The sequence below is a fragment of the Oryctolagus cuniculus genome, chromosome 7, assembly GCF_964237555.1.
Source record: "Oryctolagus cuniculus chromosome 7, mOryCun1.1, whole genome shotgun sequence".
Classification (NCBI taxonomy): Eukaryota; Metazoa; Chordata; class Mammalia; order Lagomorpha; family Leporidae; genus Oryctolagus; species Oryctolagus cuniculus.
In genome coordinates, this window is record NC_091438.1 from 156,897,178 (window position 1) to 156,925,141 (window position 27,964).

At 56.1% G+C, this 27,964-nt stretch overlaps 1 protein-coding gene across 3 annotated transcripts in view; it reads right to left on the minus strand.

Annotated features, from left to right (window-relative positions):
- DISP3 (dispatched RND transporter family member 3) overlaps positions 1 to 27,964 on the minus strand; it is a 51,744-nt gene that overhangs the window by 17,871 nt on the left and 5,909 nt on the right. For all 3 annotated transcript variants that reach the window (XM_070077053.1, XM_070077052.1, XM_070077054.1), the window contains exons 2-3: positions 12,593 to 13,661; positions 11,977 to 12,196 (exon numbers count right to left, since the gene is read on the minus strand). In XM_070077053.1, coding sequence (XP_069933154.1) covers positions 11,977 to 12,196; positions 12,593 to 13,658 — 1,286 coding nt within the window. In that variant the 5' untranslated portion in view covers positions 13,659 to 13,661. The remainder of the gene's footprint in view (positions 1 to 11,976; positions 12,197 to 12,592; positions 13,662 to 27,964) is intronic.

The following is a 27,964-nucleotide window of genomic DNA, read 5'->3' on the forward strand; positions in this document are numbered from 1 at the left end:
TGTGTGCTTAACACAAGTTATTTTCAGTACGGAAAACATAATCAGGCTGGTCAAACAGTGGGTTTAAAAATTTATTTATTCATTTGAGAGCAAGAGAGACAGTCAGAAAGACACAGAGTTACCGTCTGCTGGTTCATTCCCCAAATGCCCGCCAGGGCTGGGCAAGGGCTGGGGCTGAAGCCAGGAGCAGGAACACAACCCAGGCCTCCCATGGGGTTACCTGAGCCGTCACCACTGCCTCTCAGGGGCTGCATTAGCCAGAAGCTGACGTCCAAAGCCAGAGACGAGAACTGAACCCAGGCACTCTGAAGTGGATGCAGCCATCCTAGCCACTAGGCTAAACAGCCACCCGCTCACCTGTGTTTTAACACATCAGCGGGAGCGAAACCTGCTTTGGCCGAGGTGCAGTCTACGATTTACTCACCACCTAGCACCTGCAATCATATGAGAAAAAACGTGACAGACGACTGCACATCAGACAGCAGAAGACGGTCCCTGGGAGAAGAGGAGCAAGAAGGGCCAGGTGGCCCAGGATCGCGGCCCTGGGGGGCTCTGGGCTGCAGCGCAGCCCCATCTGTGGGTTGTGAGACTCCCCGGCGAGGCTGAAGAGCTTCCCCACTTGCTAAATCCTAAGCCCATTAATCAGACACTCAGCGACAAAGCCCAGGGAGAGAGACAGGAATAAAATCACAATGTACATCATAACTAAATTGCTCAAAACCACTGACAAGAAGAAAATCTTGAGGGTCAGCTGAACAAGACGACCCATCCTACACAGAAGAACGAAGGCCAGGAGGACAACGGGCCTCTTCTGGAAGCCGGGTGAGGTCCAAAGTGGAGCAACAGCCTTGAGACACGGAGGGGAGCAAAGCCCACTTCCATGCCCAGCAGATGAAACAACCTCTGGCACCACACTGGAGAAGATGTTAGTCTTCCGGGCCGGCGCTGTGGTGGAGCAGGATAAGCCACTGCCTGTGGCACCGGCACCCCATGTCGGCACTGGTTCATGTCTTGGCTGCTCCATTTCTGATCCAGCTCCTTGCTAATGTGCCTGGGAAATCAGCAGAAGATTGCCCAAGTCCTTGGGCTCTGTCACCACATGGGAGACCTGGACAAAGCTCCTGACTTCAGACTAGCCCAGCTCCGGCTGTTGTAGCTATCTGGGGAGTGAACCAGTGGATGGAAGACCGACGGACCGACCGACCTACCTTTCTTTCTTTCTTTCTTTCTTTCTTTCTTTCTTTCTTTCTTTCTTTCTTTCTTTCTTTCTTTCTTTCTCTTTCTTTCTTTTTCTTTTTCTTTTTCTTTTTCTTTTTCTTTTTCTTTTTCTTTTTCTTTTTCTTCTTTTTTTGACAAGCAGAGTTAGACAGTGAGAGAGAGACAGAGAGAAAGGTCTTCCTTCCATTGGTTCACCTCCCAAATGGCTGGCTGGCACGCTGTACCGATCTGAAGCCAGGAGCCAGGTGCTTCCTCCTGGTCTCCCATGCGGGTGCAGGGCCCAAGCACTTGGGCCATCCTCCACTGCACTCCCTGGCCACAGCAGAGAGCTGGACTGGAAGAGGAGCAACCGGGACAGAATCCGGCGCCTCGACCGGGACTAGAACCTGGGGTGCCGGCACCACAGGCAGAGGATTAGCCTAGTGAGCGTGGCACTGGCTAGAAGACCTCTCTGTCTCTCAGTAACTCTGCCTTTCAAGTAAAATACATAAATCTAAAAAAAAATAGTCTTCCAGGCAGAAGAAAAATGATAACATACAGAAAAAATGGATCTGTACAAATGAACAGAAAACACTGGAAATGAAAATGACAAGAATAAACACATACAATTTTCTTCCTGTTTATTTAAATCTTCAAAAGATAACTGACCATTTAAACAAAAACACTAAAAATGCAGTGTGCGGCTTACAATATACCTACAGATAAAACCGCTGATGGACACAGCGTAAGGGCAGAGAAAGGGAGGGGTGCGACTGCAAGGCCCTCCGGCAGGAGGCGGTGTGACAGTGTGATAAAGATGTGCTGCACATCCCAAAGCTGCCACCAAACACAGAGCTGCAGCCAAAAAGCCAACAAAGAGGAAAAATGGAGTCGCTGAAAACACTCCGCTCATCCGAAAGAAGGCAAAGGGAGGGAAGGCGACCAGAGAACACACGGGACAGAGCGAGACAGGCGGTGCGGCGAGTTGATAATCACATTAAGTGTGGATGGCTCACGCACACCAGATCAAAGGCAGAAACTCTCAGGTAGACTTAAAAAGCCCAGATCCGGCTGCCTACAAAACAAAACAAAAAACCATGTTAAAGACAGAAATAGGTTAAAAGTGAAGAAACGGAAAAAGATCCACCGTGCTAACAGGGATCAAAAGAAAGTGGTTACGTCAGGAGCAAATGAAGTAAACCCCAAGACAAAGAACACCACTGAAGAGAGAGAGATACTTTCAGAACAACGAAGGGGCTGGTTCATCCGAAGTCAGGAACCCTCCGTGTTCTTGGAGCCAGCAACAGCACAAAAACTGAAGGGCTGAAAAAAAGAACTACATCAACCCACAGACACAGCTGGGCATGTCAATAGCCCCTTTGCAGTCAATGCTAAAACAACTAGACAGAAAATCAGTAAGGACAGAGAAGACTTGAACAACACAAGGACCACCCTGGATCTAATTAGTAACACAGAACATTCCACCAGCGACAGAGAGGCCACGTCCTCCCAAGCACACGGGAGCCTCCAGCAGACCGTCCGTCCGTCCCCTGGACTGGAAAGCAAAACTCAACACATTGGAGAGGACTCAAGTCACAAACAGCACGTTCTTTTTCCTCAATGGGATTATATTAAAAGTCAGCAACCAAAAGCTATCTGGAAAATCCCCAAATATCTGGAAATGAAATAACACTGGTCAAAACAGATCAACAGAAGAAACAGAGAGTGGCTGGCACTGTGGTGCACTGAGCTAAGACCCCACTCGCAACGCGGGCATCTCATGTCAGAGCACCGGTTCGAATCCCGGCTGCTCCAATTCCAATCCAGCTTCATGCTAACGTGCCTGCAGATAAGAGCAGAAGGTGGCTCAGGTCCTGGGGCCCCTGCCACCCACATGGGAAACTCCGATGGAGTCCCAGCTCCTGGATTCAGCCTGGTCAGCCCTGGTCGTTGTGGCCATCTGGGGAGTGAACCAATGGGTGGAAGCTCCCTTTCCCTCGATCTCTTCCTCTGTCACTTTGTCTTGCAAATAAATGAAATAAAATCTTTAAAAAAGGAAAAATAAAAATATTTTAACTGAATGAAAATGAAAACATAACATAGCAAAATTTGTGAGATGTGCTAAAATAGTAGTGAAGGGAATTCCACAGTACGAAACACATACATTAGAAAAGAAGAAAGGGGCCGGCACTGTGGTGTAGTGGGTAAAGCCGCTGCCTGCAGCACCAGCATCCCATATGGTTCAAGTCCCGGCTGCTCCTCTTCCGATCCAGCTCTCTGCTGTGGCCTGGGAAAGCAGCAGAAGATGGCCCAAGTCCTTGGGCCCCTGCACCTGTATGGGAGACCTGGAAGAAGCTCCAGGCTCCTGACTTCGGATCAGCTCAGCTCTAGCCGTTGTGGCCATTTGGAGAGTGAACCACCAGATCCAAGACCTCTCTCTCTTTCTCACTCTCTCTCTCTCTCTCTTCCTCTTCTCTCTGTGTGTAACTCTGACCTTCAAATAAATAAATAAATCTTTAAAAAAAAAGAAAAGAAGAAAAATTTTAAATCAAAGACTTCAGCTTCTATTTTAAGGAAGTAGAACAAAAGAAACTTAAATGCAAAGAAAGCAGAAGAAAGGAAATAATAAAGATCAGAGCAGAAATCAAGGAAACAGAAAATCGATGAGAGCGAAAGTTCAAGGTCAGTTAAGCTGATAGCCAGACTGATCATGGACAAAAAGGAAGGAATACTCCTACGAGAGAGCTGACATCACTACAGTTTCTACAAATACCAAACAGAGATTAAGGGAATGTTATGAATCACTTTACAACAACAAATGTGACAACATACAGGACAAGTTCTGTGAAAGACTCAAACCACCAAAGCTCATGAAAGAGATAAATAACTGGGCTGGCACTGGGAGCCGTGGGCTGAGCACCTGTGGTGCCGGCATCCCACATGGATGCTGGTTCAAGTCCTAGCTGCTTGGGCCCTACCCTTGTGTGGGAGACCTGGTGGAAGCTCCTGGCTCCCGGCTTCAGATTGGCTCAGCTCAGGCCGTTGCAGCCTTTTTTTTTTTTTTTTTTTTTTTTTGACAGGCAGAGTGGACAGTGAGAGAGAGAGACAGAGAGAAAGGTCTTCCTTTTGCCGTTGGTTCACCCTCCAATGGCATGCGGCTGGTGCGCTGCGGCCGGCGCACCGCGCTGATCCGGTGGAAGGAGCCAGGAGCCAGGTGCTTTTCCTGGTCTCCCATGGGGTGCAGGGCCCAAGCACCTGGGCCATCCTCCACTGCACTCCCTGGCCACAGCAGAGAGCTGGCCTGGAAGAGGGGCAACCGGGACAGAATCTGGCGCCCCGACCGGGACTAGAACCCGGTGTGCCAGGGCCGCAAGGCAGAGGATTAGCCTAGTGAGCCACGGCGCCGGCCCGTTGCAGCCTTTTAAGGAGTGAACCAGTGGATGGAAGATCAGTCGCTCTGTCTCTCCCTTTCTCTGTAATGCTATCTCTCAAATAAATAACTAAAAAATCTTAAAAAAAAAAAAAACCTTAACATGATTGAATTTGTAGTTAGAAATCTTCCCATAAAGAAAACAACAGGCCCAGACAATTCCACAGGCAAATTCTACCAACCTTCTAGGGAAGAAATGATACCAGCTCTATACAAACTCTCCAGAAAACAAAGGAAGACAATTTCATAACTAATTCTACAACGCCAGGACCATCAATATCAAAGTCAGACAAGGCTCTTACAAAAAAAGTACAGGCAGATGTCTATCATGAGAGACAAAAAGAATCCAACACTACACGAGAAAGGCAACAAACCACGACCAGAGGTGGGCTCACCAGAGAAATGAACAGCTCAATCAGTGTCGTCCTCCATTTTAAAATAAATCTTTTTCCAGAAAATTTTTACTTAAGGTATACAAACTTCATGCATTTCCTAAATATAACTTTAGGAACACAGTGATTCTTCCCACCCTACCCACCCTCCCACCCAATAAATTCTTTTAGATGCAGAAAAACCATTTGAAAAATGCATTATTTATAAATAATTTTAAAAAACTACCAGCAAATTAGAAACAGAAGGAAATTCCTTATCCTGATAAGGACACCTACAAAACCCTACATACTCTGCTGGGAAAAGGACAGGGGCATACACCTCCATCACCTCCATCACCTCCATCACCTCCATCACCTCCTCACCCCCACCACCTCCATCACCTCGATCACCTCGATCACCTCCATCCCCTCCTCACCTCCATCACCTCCATCCCCTCCATCCCCTCCATCGCCTTCATCGCCTTCATCCCCTCCATTGCCTCCATCACCTCCATCGCCTCCATCGCCTCCATCGCCTCCATCGCCTCCATCACCTCTACCACCTTCATCACCTCCATCAGCTCCATCACCTTGATCACCTCCATCACCTTCATCACCTCGATCACCTCCATCGCCTCCATCACCTCTATCACCTTCATCATCTCCATCACCTCCATCACCTCGATCACCTCCGTCACCTCCATCGCCTTCATCGCCTCCATCACCTCCATCGCCTCCATCACTTCCATCGCCTCTATCACCTCTATCACCTTCATCACCTCTATCACCTTCATCACCTCCTCACCTCCATCACCTTCATCACCTCCATCGCCTCCATCACCTCCATCGCCTTCATCACCTCCATCATCTCCATTGTCTCCATCACCTCCTCACCTCCATCACCTTCATCACCTCTACCACCTACATCACCTCCATCGTCTCCATCACCTCCATCGCCTCCATCCCATCCATCACCTTCATCGCCTCCATTGTCTCCATTACCTCCATCGCCTCCTCATTTTCATTGCCTCCATCACCTCCATCACCTCCATTACCTCCATCGCCTCCTCACCTCCATCCCCTCCTCACCTTCATCACCTCTATCACCTCCATCATCTCCATCGCCTCCATCACCTCCATCGCCTTCATCACCTCCTCACCTCCATCAACTCCATTGCCTCCATCACCTCCATCGCCTCCATCACCTCCATCACCTCCATCGTCTCCATCACCTCCTCACCTCCATCGTCTCCATCACCTCCATCACCTTCATCACCTCCATCGCCTCCATCCCATCCATCACCTCCATCACCTTCATCACTTCCACTCTATTGTACTGGCATCAGCCAGCGCAATCAGGCAAGAAAAAGAAATTTAAAAATCTAAATTGGAAGGGAAGAACTGTCTTTATTTTAGAAGTCATGACTAGCTAAGCAGATCCAATGTAAAAAACAATGAAAAAATACAAATCTAAAAAACAAAAATCTACCAGAACTAATAAGTTAGTTTAGCAAGGTTATAGACACAAAATCAAGTATATTTGTATCTACAGGTAACTGACAATTGGAAAAGGGAATTTTAAAGCACCATTTAGCTCAGCATGCAAGTGTGAACTACCCAGGGCTAAGTCTGATGAGAGACGTCCAGACACAGCACGTCCATGGGCCTAAACCCGCAACGCAAGATGCTACTCCGCCTCAGATTCAACACAATCACAGCCCACTCCCGGCAGCCTTTCGTTGTTGGTGGAAATGGATGAACTGACCCTAAAACTCATATGGAAATGCCAAGGGCCCAAAATAATTAAAACAACTTTGAAAAGGGGGAGCAAGGGTGGAGTACTAACAGCACCTGATTTTTTTTTTTTTTTTTTTTTTTTTTTTTTTTTTTTTTTGCCAGGCAGAGTCAGACAGTGAGAGAGAGAGACAGAGAGAAAGATCTTCCTTCCACTGGTTCACTCCCCCTAATGGCTGCTACGGCCGGCGCTGTGCTGATCCGAAGCCAGGAGCCGGGTACTTCCTCCTGGTCTCCCATGCGGCTGCAGGGGCCCAAGCACCTGGGCCATCCTCTACTGCCCTCCCAGGCCACAGCAGAGAGCTGGACTGGAAGAGGAGCAACCAGGGCTAGTACCCAGTGCCCCAACCGGGACTAGAACCCGGGGTGCCGCCGCGGGTGGAGGATTAGCCAAATGAGCCGCAGCACCGGCCTGTGGCTAAAATTCTTAAAACTGACCATATCAAATACCTGGGAGGATGTGGAAGAATTAGAATTCTCATGCACTACTGATAGGGACAAAAGATGGCACAGCCAATTTGGAAAACAGTTTGGTAGCTTTTGATAAAGTTAATGCCATATGATACAGTCACTTTACCCCTTGGTATCGACCTAAGTGAAAAGTTTATGTCCACACACAGGCCTATGAACAGATGCTCCCAGCAGCCCTATCTGTAGAAGCCAAACCCGGACAGAATCCAAATCATCCACCCACAAGCGAGTGGAAGAACAAGACATGGCTCTCCAGACAACAGAACACCACCCACCTAGCATTTGCAAAGAAGGAACTATGGGTAGATGCGGTAACGTGGGCACCACTCAAAATCATTATGCAATGAAACAGGCCAACCAAGGAGGTGTATGCTAGAGGATGCCATGTGCCTGAAACTCCAGAAAATGAAAACTCATAGAACGGACAGAAAACAGTGAGTGCTTCCCCAGAGTGGGGTGGGGAGGCAGGCGGCACCGTTAGCAGGGGCAAGCTTGGTCACCTTCCTAAGCTCACCAGATTGTACGTGCAGTCGGCTTTACGTCACTCATACTTCAATAAAGCTGCTACTGAAACACAAACGGGACAGGTGAAAGCCAAGCAGGAAAGCTCCCTGCCTTACCTACCTAGAGTTAAATGGGCCAACCGTCCTGACATTAGAACAAAAAGCTGCCAAGTTAGACCGCTTGTTTAATTGCTCACATTTGTGGAGTGACTTCTGGGTTCCAGGGCCTGTCCTAATTGCTGGCTATAAAGAGACAACAGGGCTTGACTGTGACTCTCAAGGAGAAAGGAGACGCGTCCTTGCCTAGAGCTACCGTTGTCCCTCAGGACCCCAGGGATGGGTTCCAGGTGCCAGAGCCACAAAACAGTGGCTGAATCCATGGATGCAGTAGCTGCGGATTTACAGGCGACTGGACCAGAAAGTCCTGCAGAGTTCAGGACTCACCTGCCCGACGACGGCCGAGCAGCTGAAGCAATGACCCCAGAGGACGGACACCACAAAGGGCAAACCCGGCCCAGCCAGCCGCCTGTCTTCGGCTGTTTTGCCCCCGGCGGCAGGTGCCTGAAATGCGTGGCTGGGAACGGATCGATCAGCAGAGCGTGGGCAGGGACTTGCAGCCCTGGTCAGTGCTCCCCTCTGCTTCTGCTGAGGCTGGCGCTGCAGGGGCACGAGGCGACAAACCCTAGCAGAGAGCCTCAGAGAAAGCAGACTGGAAGGACTTTTCTTTTTCTTTTTTTAAAAAGCAGCTCTGAGAGACAAAGATTAGAGTCTGAGGGCTGGCGTTTGGTTTAATGGTTACAACCCTGGCATCCCATTTATTAAAAAAGATTTATTTATTTATTTGAAAGCAGAGTTAACAGAAAGAAGGGGAGAGTGAAATGGGAGAGAGAGACAGAGACAGAGACAGAGACAGAGAGAGACAGAGAAATATCTTCCATCTGCTGGTTCACTCTCCAGATGGCCACGAAGGCCAGGGTTGGGCCAGACCAGAATCAGGAGCTTCTTTGGGGTCTCCCACGTGGGTGCAGGGCCCAAGCATGTGGGCATCTTCTACTGCTTTCCTGGGCACATCAGCAAGGAGCTGGATTGGAAGTGGAGCAGCCGGGAAGCGAACTAGCACCCATGTGGGATGCCGACAGTGCAGGCAGCAGCTTTAGCCGCTACACCACAACGCCAGCCCCTTGCTTTGAGGCTCCCAACTCAGCTCCCTGCTGATGGCCTGGGAAAAGCCGAGGAGGATGGCCAAGTGTGTGGGCCCCTGGCAACCACATGGCAGACCTGGGTTGTGTTCTGAGATCCTGACTTGGGCCTGTCCCAGCCCCCACCATTGCGGCCATCTGGGGAGTGAACAAGCAAATGGAAGGTCGTGCTTGTGTGTGCACACTAGAGCTCTCTTGCTCGCTCGCTCTCTCTCGCTCTCTCTCTCTTTGTCACTCTGGATTTCAAATATATAAAATCTTTACCAAAGAAATATTAGAGCTTGGAAGCTGTCAGGGGAAGGGAAGGGACTCTGTGGATACACAGACTCTCTGTGGGGTCCCAGGGAACGGAGGGCGCATGTGAGACAGACGCCGCAGGGCGGCAGACTGTCCCTGACCTGGGGCAGTCACGGACGGCTGAAGGCGATCGCCCAGCAGAGGGAGGATAAACTTCCTCTAGAAGAAGGAGCATCCCCTGCACCTGTGGTTTCTGCACAGAACGATCATCGGGCTACTCACGGGCAGAAGCACGTGGCCAAACAGCAAGTGAAAGAACCGACCACAGACACAGACACAGGTGATCCAGAGGGGAATCAGCTGATGAGAGCTTTGCGAGAACTACAATTAGGCTCGAGGAGAGTGCTTCCCGAGTGCATGGAAAGGTGGAATTAAAGATAAAAGTCAACTTGGTGCAACATTTTTGAATCCATGTATGCAAGGGGTCTTCATCAAGTTCACGGAGAAACACGTATTACAAAAAAAGACGTATGGATTTCAAGCATTTTTTTGCACCAAAATAAACTTATCTTTTAATTCCACTTCTTGTGAAGTTTTTGAAGTACCCTTGCATGTTTCAGAAGAAAAAAGAGAAAAAAAAGACTGTGGAAAAAATAAATAAGAATTTCAGCAATTTTAATATACAACAAGGAATCAAAGGGAAATTATCAACTGAAAAACAGAACATTAACATGAAAAACTCTACAGATGTTAAGTGGCAGATCAGACACCACAGAAGACAGGACCAATGAACTGAAACATCCAAACCAAAGACCAGAAAAAAATCACGGAGCCAGGTGCAGTGTCCCTGACTTAAAGCGTTCGCAGTACTGCGGATTCACAAGTTTTTCTGATTTTAGAATATCTGTCTGGATGTCACCAGCCAAGCATCCCTAATCCAAAAGTCTGAAATCCAAAATGTTCCAAAACCCAAATCTTCGAGCAGCCTGGTGGTGATCTCAGAAACGAAGTCTCAGGTCTGGAACGTTCCAGACGGACTTTGGGCTTCTGGATTCGGGAGCTCAGCCGCGAAGCCCGGAGAACAGCGCAGACACGTGGCAGTCAGAGGGAAGAGCTTCACGGCCCAGAGGACGTGCTGGGAGGGGCGGGGCGAGGAGCGGGTGGCAGCCAGGAAGTCCCCAAACCAAAGACGACATCGACCCAAGGTTCCAGGAGCCGAGTGACGCCAAGCAGAACAAATACAAGAAAACTGCCCCAGCAAATCCCTCGGTGAGACCCTCACACCAGAGGGGAAACGGAGACATCAGAGAGTACAGGAAGGATGTACAGCTGATTTTCCTACAGAAATGGCACAAGCCAGAGGAAATGGAATGGCATCTTAGAATATTAAAAGAAAACAGTTGCCCTGGAGGGAAATCTGAAACTGCAGAAAACAATGAAGAACAGAAAAAATAAATCCGTGAAGAATGTAAGTAACACAGACGCTGGAAAGTAGCAACGCGGCGTCTTATGGGGCTTCCGAGGTTGGGAAGAAAATGCACGCAACGAACGCCAAAGACGGAGGGGAAGTAGCCGCAGCGAAGCGCTCTCCAATCCCAGTGTTGCCAGGAAAGCGGCACAGTGACGGGTTTAGTATTCTGCAGGAAGCCAAGGTGCACCCTGCCATCTCTCGGGTAACCAGTAACTGAATAACCAGAACTATTTTATGATCCCCAAGAAGGCGCTACAGCCAAGTCTACAGGGGTCCAGGCTGCCTCCACTTCCATGAAGCTGCAGGGTAGGAGAAGGGGAAGAGTGGCTTGTGTGTGTGTGTGTCTGTGTGTGTGTCTATGTGTGTCTATGTCTGTGTGTCTCTGTGTATCTGTATATGTGTATGTGTCTGTGTGTATGTGTGTCTGTGTGTGTATATGTGTATCTGTGTCTGTGTGTATCTGTGTATATGTGTGTCTGTGTGTGTATGTGTGTCTCTGTGTGTGTCTCTCTGTATCTGTGTATTTGTATGTGTCTGTGTGTCTGTGTGTCTGTGTGTATATGTGTATCTGTGTCTGTGTATATCTGTGTATATGTGTGTCTGTGTGTGTATATGTGTGTCTGTGTGTGTGTGTCTCTGTGTGTATATGTCTGTGTGTATCTGTGTGTGTGTCTCTGTATCTGTGTGTGTGTCTGTGTGTATCTGTGTATATGTGTGTGTGTCCGTGTGTGTGTGTGTCTGTGTGTGTGTGCACGTGTGCCCACCACGTAGAATGACTCCTCCTGTGCGGGGGGCTGGCCTGTCAGGGCGGCCACCTGGAGTTACTGCCCAGCAGGACAGCTGCCCTGCGTCCTGGACACAGCATCCCATGCACCTGCCACTCCAGAGCACGCTCACGTCTGCCAGCGCGCCCCTTCCTAAGGATGGCACAGGGTAGCAGGAGCCACGGCTCCCATTTCACCAGCACGGACAGTGATGTCCAGAGAGGCAGTGACTTGCCCACTGTCCCCCTGGGCGTTAGGGGCAGGGAGGAAGGCCTTATTCTCTGACCAGAACTCTTTCCAGAAAGTTCTAGGACGCCCTACCTCCCCACAGCTGTCACACTGACCAAGACAACGGCCTGTCACTCGTCAGAGTGACAGCAAGGATGCACCTTGCTCCGCCCCTCACTTGGGAAGAAGTATTTCCTGGGGAAGAACTGCCGGGAGGAGACCCGGGGTCCATGAGCCGGAGGCACCTGGACACCGATCCCCTGGCCTGACAGTGCCTTCCGGCAGGCGCAGGCGTGTGGCTCCCCTCCTACCTGGTGGACTGCTTGGCCAGCATGGCCACGTAGGTGACCACGAAGCTCTGGAACTTGGCCCGCTGCTCCTCCCAGCGGTCATCCACTGAGTAGTAGTTGGGCAGGGGCGCTCCGAAGAGGATCTCGCTGCGCAGGAGGGAGCTCTTGAGATTGTCCGCGGAGAGGCCCTCGTCCACGTACCAGTAGAACTCGGGGTGCGTCATGGCCAGCTCCAGGGAGCCTGCGGGGTCGCGGAGCGGGAGGGGCGGTGCCCACGGAGCTCAGCAGGCCCGCGCCCAGCAGGCCTCTGCACCCCTCACCCCGAGGAGCTAGGACACCCGCCCCGGGCCGCCTGGAAGGGGTGGAGCCAGGGCTCAGGCGGCGTCCGCCACGGCTACACGCCGTTCCCGGGGAACTGCCGGGCCTCTCCAGGCCCAGATGCACTGCACGGTCTCCGTGGTGGCGCCCCGCAGGGTTCTGCCCTCCCAAAGGGCGCCCCCAGGTCCGGCCCGACTTACCAGGCACGAACCCCTCCTGGGAGTCCCCTCAGCCCCGTCCTCCGGGACCGGCCTCCAGCCCCCCCCCCAGCACCGCGCCCTTCGCTCTGGCCCTCGCGGGGGGCGGGCGCCCTGCTCACCCCGGATGTCGGCCAGGTCCTGGCCCATGCCGTCGTAGTAGATCTTGCCGCCACGCTCGGTGGGGAAGAAGTACGTCATGAGCGAGCTGGGCGGCGAGCAGTAGGAGTAGGAGCCGAGCGGCAGGTCCTTGAGCACCTCGTGGGGCTTCCAGCAGAACTCCCGGAAGCCCGGGTGGTCCATGATCTTGCGCTCGATCTCGTGGATCGTGACCAGCCGCTCGCTGGTGAAAATGTTGCGCTCGGCGTCGCCACGCGCCAGGAAGATGAGCTCAATGCGCCAGTGCGCATGCGTCTGGGTGTTGGCGCTCACATAGGCACGCGAGTAGTCCCAGCGCGAAGCGCCCCGGCGCGGGCGGCTCTGATTGGCTGCGGTCCCTGCAGGGGGCGGGGCGCTGGGCTGGCGCCGCCCATTCTTTTCGGGTCCCGCGTTCTGCGAGGCTTCACTCTGGTTGGCTGCCAGACCTGCCGGGGGCGGGGCCTCGCGCCGAAGACGCCTGCTCCGATTGGCTGCAGCGGGGGTTTGGGCCTCGGAGGCGCCGCGGGTGGCGCGCGGGGTTCTGGCTGCTGGCCGCGAGCGGTTGCCCAGGTGCAGCTGCTGCAGCTGCTCAGAGATGAGGTGCTGTAGCGCCTCGGAGGTGAAGTCGGCCAGGTCCCGCCGGTTGCGCCCCCAGGAGCCGAACTGGGACTTTAGGGCCAAGGCGAGGGCGTCGAAACGCTGCGAGGCCTCGTGGTTGCGGATCTCGAAGGCATTGTAGGAGATGTCGATGTCCAGCGGCGGGTAGTAGAGGAACATGAACGCGGACAGCGCCATGGGGATGCTGCAGCCCAGGAAGAGCACCAGCCCCGCGCAGCACGGGTTGGTGAAGGCCCAGCCCAGGGTGCTCCAGAAGCCCGAGGCCGGGGGCCGGGAGGGCAAGGCCCAGCGGCGCCAGCAGCCCTGTCCCCCTGCCCCGGCTCGGGGCCCCGGCCCCCGGGACCCCCTGCAGCCCCCGCCAGGTGCTTCCTCCTCCTCCTGCTCCTCCTCCGGCCACACGTCCTGCAGCAGGGGGTCATCCTCCGAGTCCATAGCCTGCGGGAGAGTGAGAGCCACGGGCTAGACGGGAGCACGGCTGGTGCGCTGCGGCCGGCGTACCGCGCCTATCCGATGGCAGGAGCCAGGTACTTCTCCTGGTCTCCCATGGGGTGCAGGGCCCAAGCACTTGGGCCATCCTCCACTGCACTCCCTGGCTACAGCAGAGAGCTGGCCTGGAAGAGGGGCAACCGGGACAGAATCTGACGCCCCGACCGGGACTAGAACCCGGTGTGCCGGCGCTGCAAGGCGGAGGATTAGCCTACTGAGCTGCAGCGCCAGCCCCCTGTGAGCTCTTGGCTTTGAAAGCCGTCAGGAAGGGGGAACCGCGCAAGAGGTGCTCGGGGGATTCAAGGGGAACTTTAACTACTCGCGACTTCCCAGCTTTTGCTGTGCCTTCAGGGAGCATCGGGGTGCAAGGGCCGGGAGGCCTCCTTGCAATCAGGCCCTGAGCATCAGCCAGGCAGTCTGCAGCCTCTCGGAACTCCAGGTCCTCGCTGCACGGAGGAGGCGGCCGCCGGCATCGCAGTCACGCGGTCCGAGGGGCGCACCCCGCGGCGGGGCAGTGCCGTGGCCACCACCTGGGCACCGTGGCATGAGCAGGCTTCCTCGGGAGCTCAGCCATTGCCCCGGGGAGGGGGCTTCCCTGGCTTTCCCTGGGAGCTCTCTGGAGCGCTCCCTGCCCCCCCCCCCCAGATGCGGCAGCTGCAGTCGCTGTTCCTCAGCCTCAGACCATTAATATGCAGCTCTGGCAGCAGCTCTGGGCACGGGCAGGGCCACACATCTGCCTCCTGCGGCTTCAGCAGGGCGGCCCGGCAGCCGAGGGCTGGGCTGGGCAGCGGAGGGGTCCGGCAGCGTGGCCCAAAGGCAGGAGGCCTCCCGGCGTCCCCGGCATAGCCTGTCCTTGTCCCGCCTGCCCTCTGCGTGGACGGAGGGAGACTCATTATCTAGTTAGACGCCGGGCCGCGCAAGGAGGAAGCTAATTATGCCGGCGCTGGCTAATTAATGCTGCCTTTGCTTTCAGCATTCCCTGGAGTGCTCCATTTCAATTAGACGGTCTGTCCGGGCAGAGACGAGGCCGCCGTCAGTGCAAGAGAAAGGGAGAAAGAGAGGGTGAGGAGGAGGGAGGAGAGACTGGAGACAGGGGCGGGTGGCGACGGGAGAGTTACCGAGAAGACAGTGGGAAGCAGAGAGACGCAGATGCACATATGGAGACAAAAAGCCAGGGACTGTGGGGGGCCCTGGGGTGGGTGTGAGAGCAGGGGTGCACGGAGAGAGGCTTGGAAGGGGTGTCACAGGCACCTGTAACAGGAAGGCACCTGTGGCTGAGATAATCCAACTTCCTGCTGGGGACGCCCTCAAGCGAGCACACAGCCTGCAGGGGTACACTAAGTCCCCGGGGCTCAGCTCAGGCTCACCCCTCTCCAAAGGGACAGCCCAAGTCTGCAGGGGCAGGGTGAGAGGGGGTGGCTCGAGCCTCTGCCCCCTCCCAGCTGCAGGAGGAGGAAGTTGATGGGGGCGGGATGGACAGTGGCAGGGCCACTTCTCCTCTCCGGGGGACCAGGTCTGTCCCTCCTGCTCCCCACTCCTCACCCCAGCCCCTTTGTGGGGAGGGCGATGGCCAGGGCGATGGGGGCCCCTCTGCTCCATTGCTGCTGCACCAGGCACGCCACCTCCTTCCCCAGATGTCCAAACCCAACTCATCTCTCAAGGCGCTGCTCAAACGTCAGCTCTGCCGAGCCTTCCCAGGTCTAAACTCCCAGCTGCCTACGCTTCTCTCTTCCCTTAGCACACTTTGTCTGGGGATACAAATTACATAGAGAAAGAGGCCTGTAACAGTGTTACGAGCTATGGCTTGGAAGGCAGACAAGACTTGGGTACAAATCCCCTCCTATGATTTAGGGCAGGCAGCGTGACTTCCTGAGCCTCTGTCTTCCCATCTGCAGAGTGGGGATAGCAGTACCCCCCCCACACACAGGTTGTTGGATGGCTGAGGTAGACGCCGTGCTGCAGGGTAAGTGCTGTGCAAGCGACATCCACTGCTTTCCTGCCTTCTACTTCCTGCGCAGGCTGTGAGCGCCTGAAAGACCCAGGGCCAGGCTGTGTGTTCCAGCAGCTCCGACATGGGATTCCGCTGCTCCTCCCACGGAGAAGTCACCTCCGCGTTCCATCTGGGTGGGCTGGCAGGGACCTTGCACTGAGCCTAGCACCTTGCGTCTGGCTCTCTTGGGACACTCGTCCTGGGGGACCCCTGCTGCCATGCTGGGACCCCAGCTGCCATGCTGGGAGGAAGCCCAAGCAAACACTCACGGACAGCGTTCACACGCAGGGGTCCCGGCAGAGGCTGGCAGCCGGCCAGCGTTGATCACGTGATGACCACATGCGGGAAGCCGCCTCCAGGAAGTCCGGGTCCCTGGGCATCCAGTAACATCGGAAGTGTTCCCGGTTGGGGGCCAGATACCATGGATAATCTAAGCCCGCCTCCCCGTGCCCTGTCCTGTCCTCCAGCCCTGCGTTGGGGGAGGGGAGCCCTGTTCCACTGATGTGACCCCATGCCCTACAGATGACATTTGCTGAGTTGAGAGACTGAGAATCTGACACAGTCACTCCACCTTCCAGGGGGAGCCCCACAGCCAGGCAGACGTGAGCTCCAGGGAGCAGGGACTTGGCTGTCACGTGCCCTGCTGAGTTCCTGTGGCCTCAATACTCCGGGGGAGGTGTGGGGGTCAGGTGTTTGTGAAGGAAGGAAGGAAGCTCTGAGGGACTTGGGTTAGGGATTCGCTGGAACTTTCTCCTGGACAGAAAGGAAGTCAGACACCAAGAAACACACATAGAGTCCGGCGCAGGCAGGCGCTGGGAGACTCTGAGGTGGTCAAGGCAGCCAGTGGACTGCAGGAGTTCTCGGTCCACCATGCCCTGTGCGCACCCCCATGCCTGCCCCTAAGATAAGGAACTGTCACATCGGAGACCACACCACACCAGGCTGGCGTCTGGCTCTGCCACTGATTCCGTGTGGCCTGGGTCTGTCCCCGCCCTCTTGTGGCCTGGGTCTGTCCCCGCCCTCTTGTGGCCTGTGTTCCTCCAGTCGTGACATCTCTGACACCTAGGCATTTCCATTTCCCAGCATGAAGGCCAGGACGGGAGGCACAGTCTGGAGTCCCCACCGTCACGATGAGGACGGCTGGCGGCGGGGGGGGGGGGGGGGGTTGGCAGCACAGCCTCCGCAGGCACCTCCACAGCGGGCGGGAAGGTTGCTGTCTTTCTCAGGCCATGGGAATCGGCTGGCTTAGCGCGGAGCACGGCCACGCTGGGGAAGGGCACGCAGGAGGCTCTGGAGGTTCCTGGCATTTCGTGCACCTGGGTAGGAGCGTGATCACAGGGGACTGTGAGCTCACCTTCACAGTGCCCCGTTCAGACGGGCTCTGGCGTGGTCTCCTCGGTGACCACTGCCCCCGCCTCGCACACGCATGCACACACACCCAGACATGCACACACATGCACACACCCAGACATGCACACACATGCACACACAGACATGCACACTCAGACATGCACACACACACAGACATGCACACACACAGACATGCACACGCACAAACACAGTCAACATTTAAACTCTGGGCCGCCCGGGGCCCGGGAACCAAGGTGCACACAGATCCATGGAGCAGGGGCTTCCTCCTCTTGGGAAAGGCACCTGGGGCAGCTCCAGAAAGGCAACAGTAGAGCCTGGAGAGCCTCCCAAGGGAGACCCTCACCCCGTTCCAGGCTGGACTTGGGGCAGCCCAAAAGCATACCTACAGCAGAATCCCAACTTTCAAACAGGAAAGGAAAAAATCTTAAAAGCCCATTAACGCTGCGCTGCCTCTGCTCGGGAGGTGATGGGCGTTCCGATTTTCTCTTTCTGTTTCCTAGTTTTCTGCAGTGATCAGGTACAGCTTTACTTTTAGAATCAGAAATAAATGTTATTTAAAAATAGAACGCGTGTGCTAAGTGTGGAAGGGATTTGCTAACAGCCTTGCGGTCTTGGAGGAGTTACTATAATAGACATGGGAGAAGCTCTGACTCAGGGAGAGACACCAAGGAGAGTGGGCTCCAGCCCAGGAAGCAGCAGATGGACCTGGGACGGAGGGAGCTGGCCATGCCCAGGGGGCGAGTGAGTGTAGAGTTTCCTATTCCCCTGGGATGGGGAGAGGGGTGCTTTTATTTAAAAATATTTTATTTATTTGAAAGGCTGTTGAGAGAGAGAGAGAGAGAGAGAGACCTTTCATCTGCTGGCCCACTCCCCAAATGACTGCAATAGCGGGGCCAGGCCAGGCCAAAGCCAGGAGTCTGGCTCTATCCAGGCATCCTATTGCTTTCCCAGGTGCATTAGCAGGAAGCTGGACCAGAAGTGGAGTAGCCAGGACTCAAACCAGCGTTGAGAAGAGATGCCGGCTTTACAGGCCGTGTCTTAACCCACTGCCCCACCACGCTGGCCGAGAGGATTCTTTTTTTTTTTTTTTTGACAGGCAGAGTGGACAGTGAGAGAGTGAGAGACAGAGAGAAAGGTCTTCCTTTGCCGTTGGTTCACCCTCCAATGCCCGCCGCGGCCGGCTTGCTGCAGCCGCCGCACCGCGCTGATCCAATGGCAGGAGTCAGGTGCTTCTCCGGGTCTCCCATGTGGGTGCAGGGCCCAAGGACGTGGGCCATCCTCCACTGCACTCCCGGGCCACAGCAGAGAGCTGGCCTGGAAGAGGGGCAACCAGGACAGAATCCCGCGCCCCGACCGGGACTAGAACCCGGTGTGCCGGCGCTGCAAGGCGGAGGATTAGCCTAGTGAGCTGTGGCGCCGGCCCCGAGAGGGTTCGTTAAATGAGCAGGAAGTGGGTCCTGGCCCATTGGACCCGGAAGGAACCTCAGAGCATACCTGAGGCCCAGCACATTCGTTTTCCCCACAGGGGAGCTGAGACCCGGCAAGGCGTAGAGTCATGACACCCAAGTTGTATTCACAAGGGCAAGGCTGGGCTCGGGATGGAAGTTTCATTCTATGCCATCACCAGGTGGGGGCGGGGTGACAGCCCTAGGGCACAACCTGCCTGGAGGAGACAGCGTGTGGACCCAGAGAGCCAAAACACGACGGCTGTTGCTGAGGACAAGGGGAAGGGGGATTCTTCAGATGACAAACCACGCAGACCTCCCCTCTGGACAGAAGGGGACTCTGGTGGGAGGTGGTGCTGACACACCCCGCCCCTGCCAGGCCTTGCTCTTCTCCCAGGCATGCCCAGGGACAGGGCCCCAGGCCAGGCCTCCCTGTGGCCCTGCTGGGAGACGAGTACCATAACCCTTCCTTCTTCATTCCCCTATCCCAGCCAGGCTATTAAAACATAATCAGTGGCTGGCACCGCAGCTCAATAGGCTAGTCCTCCGCCTGCGGCGCCGGCACACCGGGTTCTAGTCCCAGTCGGGGCACTGGATGCTGTCCTGGTTGCCCCTCTTCCAGTCCAGCTCTCTGCTGTGGCCAGGGAGTGCAGTGGAGGATGGCCCAAGTGCTTGGGCCCTGCACCCTGTGGGAGACCAGGATAAGCACCTGGCTCCTGGCTTCAGATCAGTGCGGTGTGCCGGCCACAGCACGCCAGCCACAGCGGCCATTGGAGGGTGAACCAACGGAAAAAAAGGAAGACCTTTCTCTCTGTCTCTCTCTCTCACTGTCCACTCTGCCTGTCAAAAATAAATAAATAAATAAATAAACCCCACGTTCGACATGCAGATTAGACTCAAAATACGAGTGTGCATGTATAATTTAATGGCAATCAGGACCTGAGCAGGTTTTCCCTCCTGGCTCAGGACGTCCTGCTCCCTGGCTCGGCGCTGGGCCCTGCGAGTCTTGAGTTCTTTGGTTCTCTTACCCCGGGGTTGAGCAATCTGGGCAGGAGTTCGCCACGCACTGTTTTCAGCTGAAGGCTTCACTGACCCCTGGAATGCAGACGGGGCCACAGGGCTGCTCCTGCGGTGAACTCTGCTCCTCTAAGGCAGAGAAGGGGGGAAAGGGACGCGGGCCTGGGCCCCTCTGGGCTTCCTCGTCCTAAGCCCTGAGTCTCCATCTTCTCTGCATCTGCCACCCTCCTGCGCCCTGGCTGTGCCCCCTCACCCAGGTCCCAGAGCCAGCTGGAGAGCGAGCTACACCCACAGGTGAAGAACTGCAGAAGCATTGGGATGTGCTGGTAAAACTGATGCAAAATCCATACACAGGGGACCGGCGCTGTGGCACAGCAGGTAAGGCTGCCACCTGCAGTGCCGGCATCCCATATGGGCACCAGTTCGAGTCCCGGCTGCTCCACTTCCAATCCAGCTCTCTGCTGTGGCCTGGGAAAGCAGTGGAAGATGGCCCAAGCCATTGGGCCCCTGCACCCACGTGGGAGACCTGGAAGAAGTTTCTGGTTCCTGGTTTTGGATCAGCTCAGCTCTGGCCATTGTGGCCATCTAGCCAGCGGATGGAAGACCTCTCTCTCCCTCTCTCTCTCTCTCTCTCTCTCTGCCTCTCCTTCTCTCTGTGTGTAACTCTGACTTTCAAGTAAATAAATAAATCTTTAAAAAAAATCCATACACACAGGGCCAAAAGCCCAGCTGGCTCAATGCAGGAACTCTAACAACCGGTTATGAGAATCACAATAATCAGCTCAATGTTCTGTCCCCAGCCCCACAAGGAAGGCATGATGAGCATTCCCATTTCACAGAAGAAAATACAAATCAGAGGGGTTAGTAGCTTCTTGGAGGTCACACAGCTGATCAGAGACTCACCTAGAGTTCACCCTCAGGCCTACTGACCCCAAAGCCCAGACTTCCTTTGCCAAGCCAGACAGCTCTTGAGAACCGAGATGCCAACAAGCACTGAAGGAGGTCACTGCTTGCTCTTGAGCAAGTTGGCACCCCCGCACCCCTCCCCAGGACCTGGAATCACTCGGTCCTCGCAATCCTGCTTGCAGCGAATGACAACTCGGGGCAGGAGATGACGGATGTCTCTGCCACCCTCAGAAGCTTGGCCTTCCAAGTGTCAGCTTGTTGGGCCAGAGGTGACCCTGGGTGTGTCTGTGCGAGCTTCCAGAGGTTAACATCTGGCTCAGCAGACTGAGGAAAACAGACGGACAGTCCTAACAGGATGGGCCTCACGTTTTGGACAGAACAAAAAGGGTGAGTAAGAGAGAGCGCTTCCCACTGACTACATTGCCCGGGCGGGAGTCTTTTTCTGGCTCTCGGACTCAGCTGAAACGCTGGCTCTGCCCGGACCTGGAGCCTGTTGGCTGTCGGACTGCAGCTTCGGGGCTTTGGCTCCTGGGTTCTCAGGCCTTCAGACTTGAACTTGAACATTGGCTCCCCAGGGTCATCAGCTTGCAGAATGCATGTCTTGGAACTTCTCAGCTCCAGGATGGATGGATGGACAGGTAGACAGGTAGATGGAGATAGAGGACAGATCCTCTTGGTTCTGTATTTCTGGAAAACCCTGATGATTTGGGGGCATGCAGTATCCCAGAGAGAAGTTGAGGAGTGAAGCAGGGAGCCTCCCCCTAAAGCCTTTCCCAACCTTCTCTCAAGCAGTGTCAAGTCGGGCTGGCGCTGTGGAGCAGGCAAAGCTGCTGCCTGCCGCACTGGCATCCCATATAGGTGCCGGTTGCTCCACTTCCTGTCCAGCTCCTTGCTAATGTGCCGGGAAAGCAGCTGAAGATGGCCCAAGTGCTTGGGCCCCTGCACTCACGTGGGAGACTTGGATGAAGCTCCTGGCTCCTGGCTTTGGCCTGGCTCAGCCCTGGCCATTGCGGCCATTTGGGGAATAAACCAGCAGCTGGAAGACCTCTCTCTCTCTCTGCTTCTGCCTGTCCCTCTCTGTAACTCTGCCTTGAAAAAGAAAAAGTCTCAGGTCCTATCCAGAATCTCAAGTGAGAATGGCAACCGAGCAGAAATGCTCTCGAACCCGGAGAGGAGCGCGTATGGCACTTGTCTGAGTCCTTCCTCCACAAGAAGACCCTAAGGCCCCCTCCACACCCCAGCCTCGGGGGAACCTGGCTTGCCTGGCTGCAGCTGAAGTAGGCACCAGCAGCCCCTCCCCATGAGATCCGCCCCCCGCCCCCCGCCGTGAAACACCATCCTGCGCTCAATTTGAAAGCAGGGAACTTGGACAGATGCAAGTGACCATTTCTCTCTGCAAAGAAAAACCTGGGCTTCTGTGTAGCTGGGGGAGGGGGAGGGGGAAGGGGAGGGAAGGGGAGCTCTGTGCTGATCCTGTTCAAGCCCCTCATCTCTCAGGGGAGGGCGGGCTGCGGCGACGGAGCGGATGAAGAACGGCCGGCCTCCCCCGGCTGACAGCTGGTGAGGAAACGCAGGGCGCTGACTCGTAAACCCAACAGCTCGATATATATCAGGCAAACAAGCTGTGCTCCGGGCAGTAGATCACCCGGGGGCGGCCTGGCCAGCACCAGAGGCACTCCACATTAATGGGTGCAGCAGCCACTGTCACTTCCCTTTGGGGGCTCAGGGGGACAGATGTGGTCCTCCCAACACTAAGAGGGACATCAGGGACAAGCGGGGCCGGAGTCAGAGGCAGGGGTGAGCTAAGCATGGCCTGTGCAGCCAGGTAGTCTGCGTTCAGATCCTAGCCCTGCCTCCAGCCAGGGGCATTGGACAAGTCTTAGTTTCTGCATCTATAAGATGGGGATGGAGACACGCCCCGCCCTGGGCCTATATGATTCTTTTCTTTTCTTTTTTTTTTTTTTAAGATTTACTTATTTATTTGAAAGGCAGAGTCACAGAGAGGCAGAGGCAGAGGTGGGGGTGGGGGGAGAGGTCTTTCATCCACTGGTTGACTCCCCACGTGGCCACAATGGCAGGAGCTGCGCCTATCTGAAGCCAGGAGCCAGGAGCTCTCCGGGGCTCCCACATGGGTGCAGGGGCCCAAGGACTTGGGTCATCTTCCACTGCTTTCCCAGGCCACAGCAGAGAGCTGGATGGGAAGTGGAGCAGCTGGGACTCGAACCGGCACCCATATGGGATGGTGGCACCACAGGCGGCGGCCTCACCCACCACGCCACAGCGCTGGCTGCCTGTGTGATTCTTATGTACTTCTCAAGTGGCCAGGGCCCCCCGATGGTGCCCCTGCTTGGGGGCAGGCAGATACGTTGGCCACAGCAGACGCTTCTCCTCTCTACCAAACATCCCTGGGTTAGAACATGAACCGAGTCACTGGATACATTCATTTAAAATCCAGATGCCAGAGCAGATCCTCAGGGCGCGGGACCCAGGAAGCTCCCTAGGTGACCTACGCAGGGGGTCAAGGGCCACTCTCTGGAAGTCCCTGCTCAGCCTCCAGCAGGTGAGGGAGCCCCTCTCCAGCCCCTCCCTGCTGGCTCACACGTGGGGCTCAGCCCTTGGATCTCTGGCCAGGACTTTTTGTAGCATCTTTTCCTTCAGCCATTGGGAAGGAAGAAAGGATGGCATCTGGGACAGGAAGAGGACGTAGTGACCAGAGCAGGGGACACAAACAGGCCACCCAGAGCTGCCAACCAGCTCTGGAAGAAGACAGACGGCCAAGGGGTGATCTCTGTCAGGCCCCTCACCAGGGGCTGAAGCAGATGGCCCACTACCCATCAAGCACCACTGTGCTTCCAGCGCGTGCCAGGAGCCTCACTTACGTACGCCATCTCTGATCCAACCTCAGCTCTCCGGGGCAGCTCCGGGCTGGGGCTGGACCGGAGCCTCTGCAGGCCTCGGCCAGGGCTCGTCCTTGCAGCCACCCTGCTCTCCTGCCAAAGGGGGTGTCCCCAGCCCCCAGTCCCCCAAGCTGCCCTCCACCTTGCACAACTCAAGCCTCATAACCCTGACTCATCAGCCCTGGTTCCTGGAGCCCACAAAGCAGCCTCAGTAAAACAGCAACACCCAGAGAACCCGTGAGATGTGAGCAGGCTCCCAGGTGCTCATGACCTCGAGATCAGAAGGTTCCTGAAACCTTCCCAGCCTGCGTGGGCCAACCAGTCCCCGCCCCCTCCTACTGTCGCCTCCTTCCCCTTAATCCAAATCCTGGTCACCGCCCAGAGTTCCTTCTGCAGCTGCAGACTGCAGCTGCCGAGCCTGGGGCCCCCAGGGGGCCACTTCTGGGCCCCAGACTGCTGGGTTAATAAAAAAATAAAAAGATCCCCCAAATATATGCCCAATGACCATGGCCAGAAAAGCCAAATTAGATTCCTTCCTGGCTGATGAGCTCAGAGCCCTCGCTCCTCTCTGAGACCCGATTACCAAACACATAGAGCAATTCCCCTTCCTTCTCCATTCCAGACAGCTCTTCCTGGGGGGCTCAAGCTCAGGGGCAAGGGGGGTGGGGGAGCAAGGGATGGGTGTGCCTAGGGCAGCAGAAGTGGCCTGAGGGGCTGGGCGTAGGGACCTGTCCTGCCACTGGGCTGCTGTGTGACCCAGAACAAGTCAGCAGACATCTCTGGAGAGGCAGCTCTCACCTGCCAGCCGGCTGGTGGGAAGAGGCAGCCTCTGGATCCTCTGGTGCCCAGTTGCGACCCAAGTGCGGAGGCAGAGCCGGCACCCAGCAGGACCGCCAGCCTTGCTGGGGCACAGTGGGTGGCCCTGTGCCAGCTTCTAGCTCTGGGGAGGGCCTTGGAGACTGATACCCCTCCCTCACCGCCAGCCCACACACCCAGACCACCAACTGTGCACCCACAGCCCACCCAGAGGGGCTTGGGGGCAAATCGGAGCTGGAAGATGAAAAGGCACATCCGGCAAGTCCTCCGTCTGCTGCTGCTGCAGCCGGACGGCGCTCTGGGAGGCGGCTGTGCCCCCAGCGCCAGTGCCCGGAAAGTGAGACCCTTAGGGCAAATCTGTGTCCCTCCGAGGGGAGGGGCTCCCCCCGCCCTGCTGGCTGGATTTGTGGCAGGCTCAGGACGCAGCATCAGAGCAAGGCACACAGCAAGGAGGCGGTCAGAGCCGTGTCCCCCCGTCCTTGATCAGACGGCAGGAGACCGACCCCGGCAGCCACTTCCAGCCCGCGGATCATTTTCCTGGAGGTTTTCTCCTCCTATGAATTATTTCCAATTTGCAAACAAGAAAACTGAAGCTAAAGTAAAGGGATTTATTTGAACTTGGTTTCTGATAAGCTCAGTACTCTTCTCACTATGTGAGATTTTATTTGAGTCTCACATGTCTGAAAACCTTCAGAGCCCTAGTCAGCCCTCCCAACCCCCGCTAGTGTGCACACGCATGCACACTCGGCATCAGTCCCTGAGCCATGCCGGCCACGGTCTGGGCACAGCGGAGACTGGAGTGGGTCTGGGTTGGGAAGGGGGGTGCACATGTCAGGGGCTGACATTCCATCTCCCCCTCTCCCAGGTGCCCAGGTGGAAACCCCTGCAGCACCTGCACAGGTCTGGGGCGGGACTTCCTGGCTACCCTGCTGACTGACAGCTCAGCCACGGGCAGTGGGGAGGGGTATTAGTCCATCCCTCAGCCAGGAGGGGGAGTGTGACACTGGCCCCTGGGGTCAGCCTATAGAGCCAGGAGTCAGGGTCAGGCTGTCCAGCTCACAGGAGTGGTTCCTCAAGTCTCCCCTCTCCCCCTAGATGCACCTGAGCTGCCCTTCTCATAAAATACCCTGGAGGCACAGGGCCCTAGGGACCACAAACTGCTGCTCCCAGCCCCAGATGCTGGGGGAGTCCCAGGCACGCTCCCTGGGTTCCAGAATCCCAGACCCTCTGCTGTTCCCCAATCCTGCTCGATGGGGCACAGGTTCTCTCCCTCCACAGTGCAGGGTTCGGCCCCTGTTTGCTTGTGATCTTCAGCAGTTTTCTCTCCTTACTGGGCCTCAAGTTACCCTTCTGTCAAATGGGTGGCTGGACCCCACGAGCTTTCTGGCGCCTCCCGTTCTGTCCTCTGGAGGCCCCACAGGCCAGGACACAGCAGTGAGGCAGGAGAGAAGACGGGGGTGGCCCAGGGCTGGGGTGAGCCCACTGGGAAGGTGAAGGAGGCTACAGATTTCTCAGAACCCGGGACTGCATCGGGGAGAAACTCCGTGACCAGAGGTGTGCAGCGAGAGGGCAAGGTCAGGGCTCAGACCACCTCTCCCTCACCCTGAGCCAAGGGGGCTGCTGCCCCTCCCCACCCTGGGCCAGCGCTGTGGTCCGAGAGCAGGTGTGCAGGGCCACGAAGAATGGACTTGGGCTTTTAGGCAGGTGGGGGTAGGAATGCAGCCGACTGCTCCCTTTCAATGCTGCCCCCGGCAAAGCTGGCGATGGCAGAGAGGGCAGCTGCCCCCTCACCCCCAGCAACGACCAGTAAACACCCTCAGGGCACCAGAGCTGGGCACACCTGTGGTCGGCTGCAGCCTCCCCGCATCCCCCCAGGAAGGGAGATGCCCGGGGCTTTGCCTAAAGAGCAGGGCTGGCTCCAGGGCTCCTCCTGCATCGGGGGAGGGGGGAGGGGACGAGAACAGGACTCTCCCCTTCGCAGCAGTGGGGTCAGGCCCTTCCAGATCAAAGCTGTGACTGTCGCCATCCCTCAGCCTGCTCACTAATTCATTTATTCACTCATCGGTGGCCTTACCTCGTTCACTTGTTGGCGCTCGCTGTATAAAATGAGGACGCGGGGTTAAATCATCAGACATCACTTGGAGATGTCTGAACTCCCTTCCTCCCGGAGGCTGCCTGATCCTTCTCATCCCAGTTCATTCTCATGCCCACTAACGCCCAAGAATGCCTCTCGGCTGGCACGCAAGTTTCCGGCTCTGTGAGTCTGGGACATCTGCTCAGAGCCTCCGGGCCCCCAGGTGGGGAAGGCGCCTCGCAGGGCACCTGCAACAGCCGGCCCGGCCTTGCTCAGCTTTCCAAAGCCCACTTTCTCTCTGGCTTAGCCTAATGTCCCTGAGGCCAGGACCACAGGGAGGAACCAAAACCAACATCCCGCCGCGGTGAAGTCACAAGACGACGTGCTGGCAAGCCGGAGCCTCTTGCCCGCCGGGAATTTCCCGCCCACAGCCGCGTCCAGGGGGATGCAAGTCCCAGCTGCGCCCACGAGGACTCAAAGGGGAAACAGCTGGACGAAAGCCCGCAAAGTCTTGCCAGTCTGCCAGCTGCCACCCACATCTGCACAGTAGAAAAGCAGTCTGTCGGGTCAGCCCTGGTCACCCGGTCCCTGAGTCCAGGGGCACAGACCACACCCAGAATCCTGGAGGACCCAAAGGTTCCAGGATTCACTCACAGTCATCCTTAACGACCCAAATCCAATCCACAGAGAGGCCACAGCGTGGGCCCTAATCGCCGTGGGGTGGTTGGGCTCCGACACCTGTGGGCAGCTGGCCTGGGCTGAAACCCCGGCTCTGGGACCTCCTAGCAAGCAGCTCCGTCCGTCTGCGTCTCATGTTTCTCGTCCCCCTCGCTGGGCAGGTATGAGGAGGCAATGAGCTAATATTCATAGCTAAGTCCAGTGCCCACAGGTAGTAGACATGCGAGCTCGGCGACCATTATGATCATCACTGCCTTCAGGTGATGGCCCTGCACGCAGCCCGCTGCCAACACCACGAGCGATTCTCCAGCAGACGGCAAAGCACCGGACTGTGGGGGCAACACAGTCTCCTCCTCCAGCATCCTGGGAACACCCAGTGGCCGTGGCCTTCCCCACCCTCAGCCCCGCTTAATCTGCCAGCCGGGAGGGGAAAGGAGCGAGGTGTTCAACAGCTCCCAGCTGGCAGCCGTGTCTCCTCCATGACCAAGGGCTGGCCAAGGACGCAGTGGCCAGGTGCCAGGGTAGGTGTCGGATGCCTGGAGCAGATGGCTGGGTGGATGCTCTCCTCCTGCCTCCAAGACATCAAGCTGGGGACAGTGCCCAGCTGTGCGGGTGGCGGGGCAGGGGGAGCACGGAGCACGGAAAACATTTCTCCTGGCCCCAGAATGGCCGCTCACCCGGATCACGTCCTCCCGGCCCCAGAGGCCACAGGGGGCCTCCGCTCCTTCCAGTGGGAGACTAGGGTCAGCCATCGGGGTGGGGTGGGGGCGTGGTGAGCCCCACAACGACAGAGGAGACTCCTGCACTGCACAGCCAAGCTCCTGGCACCCAGGGCTGCTCAGGCTGATACTAGGAGCCAGAAGAGTAAGCATCTGGCCGCCGTCTCCCAGGACCGTCCTCTGGGAGGGACCTGGATAGCACCTGCCGGCAGCCACAGCCAACAGGGACATTTCCTGCTGTCCCTGCCTCTTCGCTCCCATTGCCCCGTTCACTGCATACACCACGACCCTAAGCTGCTACCCTGCAGCCATTTCCAAATTGCTCAGGCTCCTGGCCCA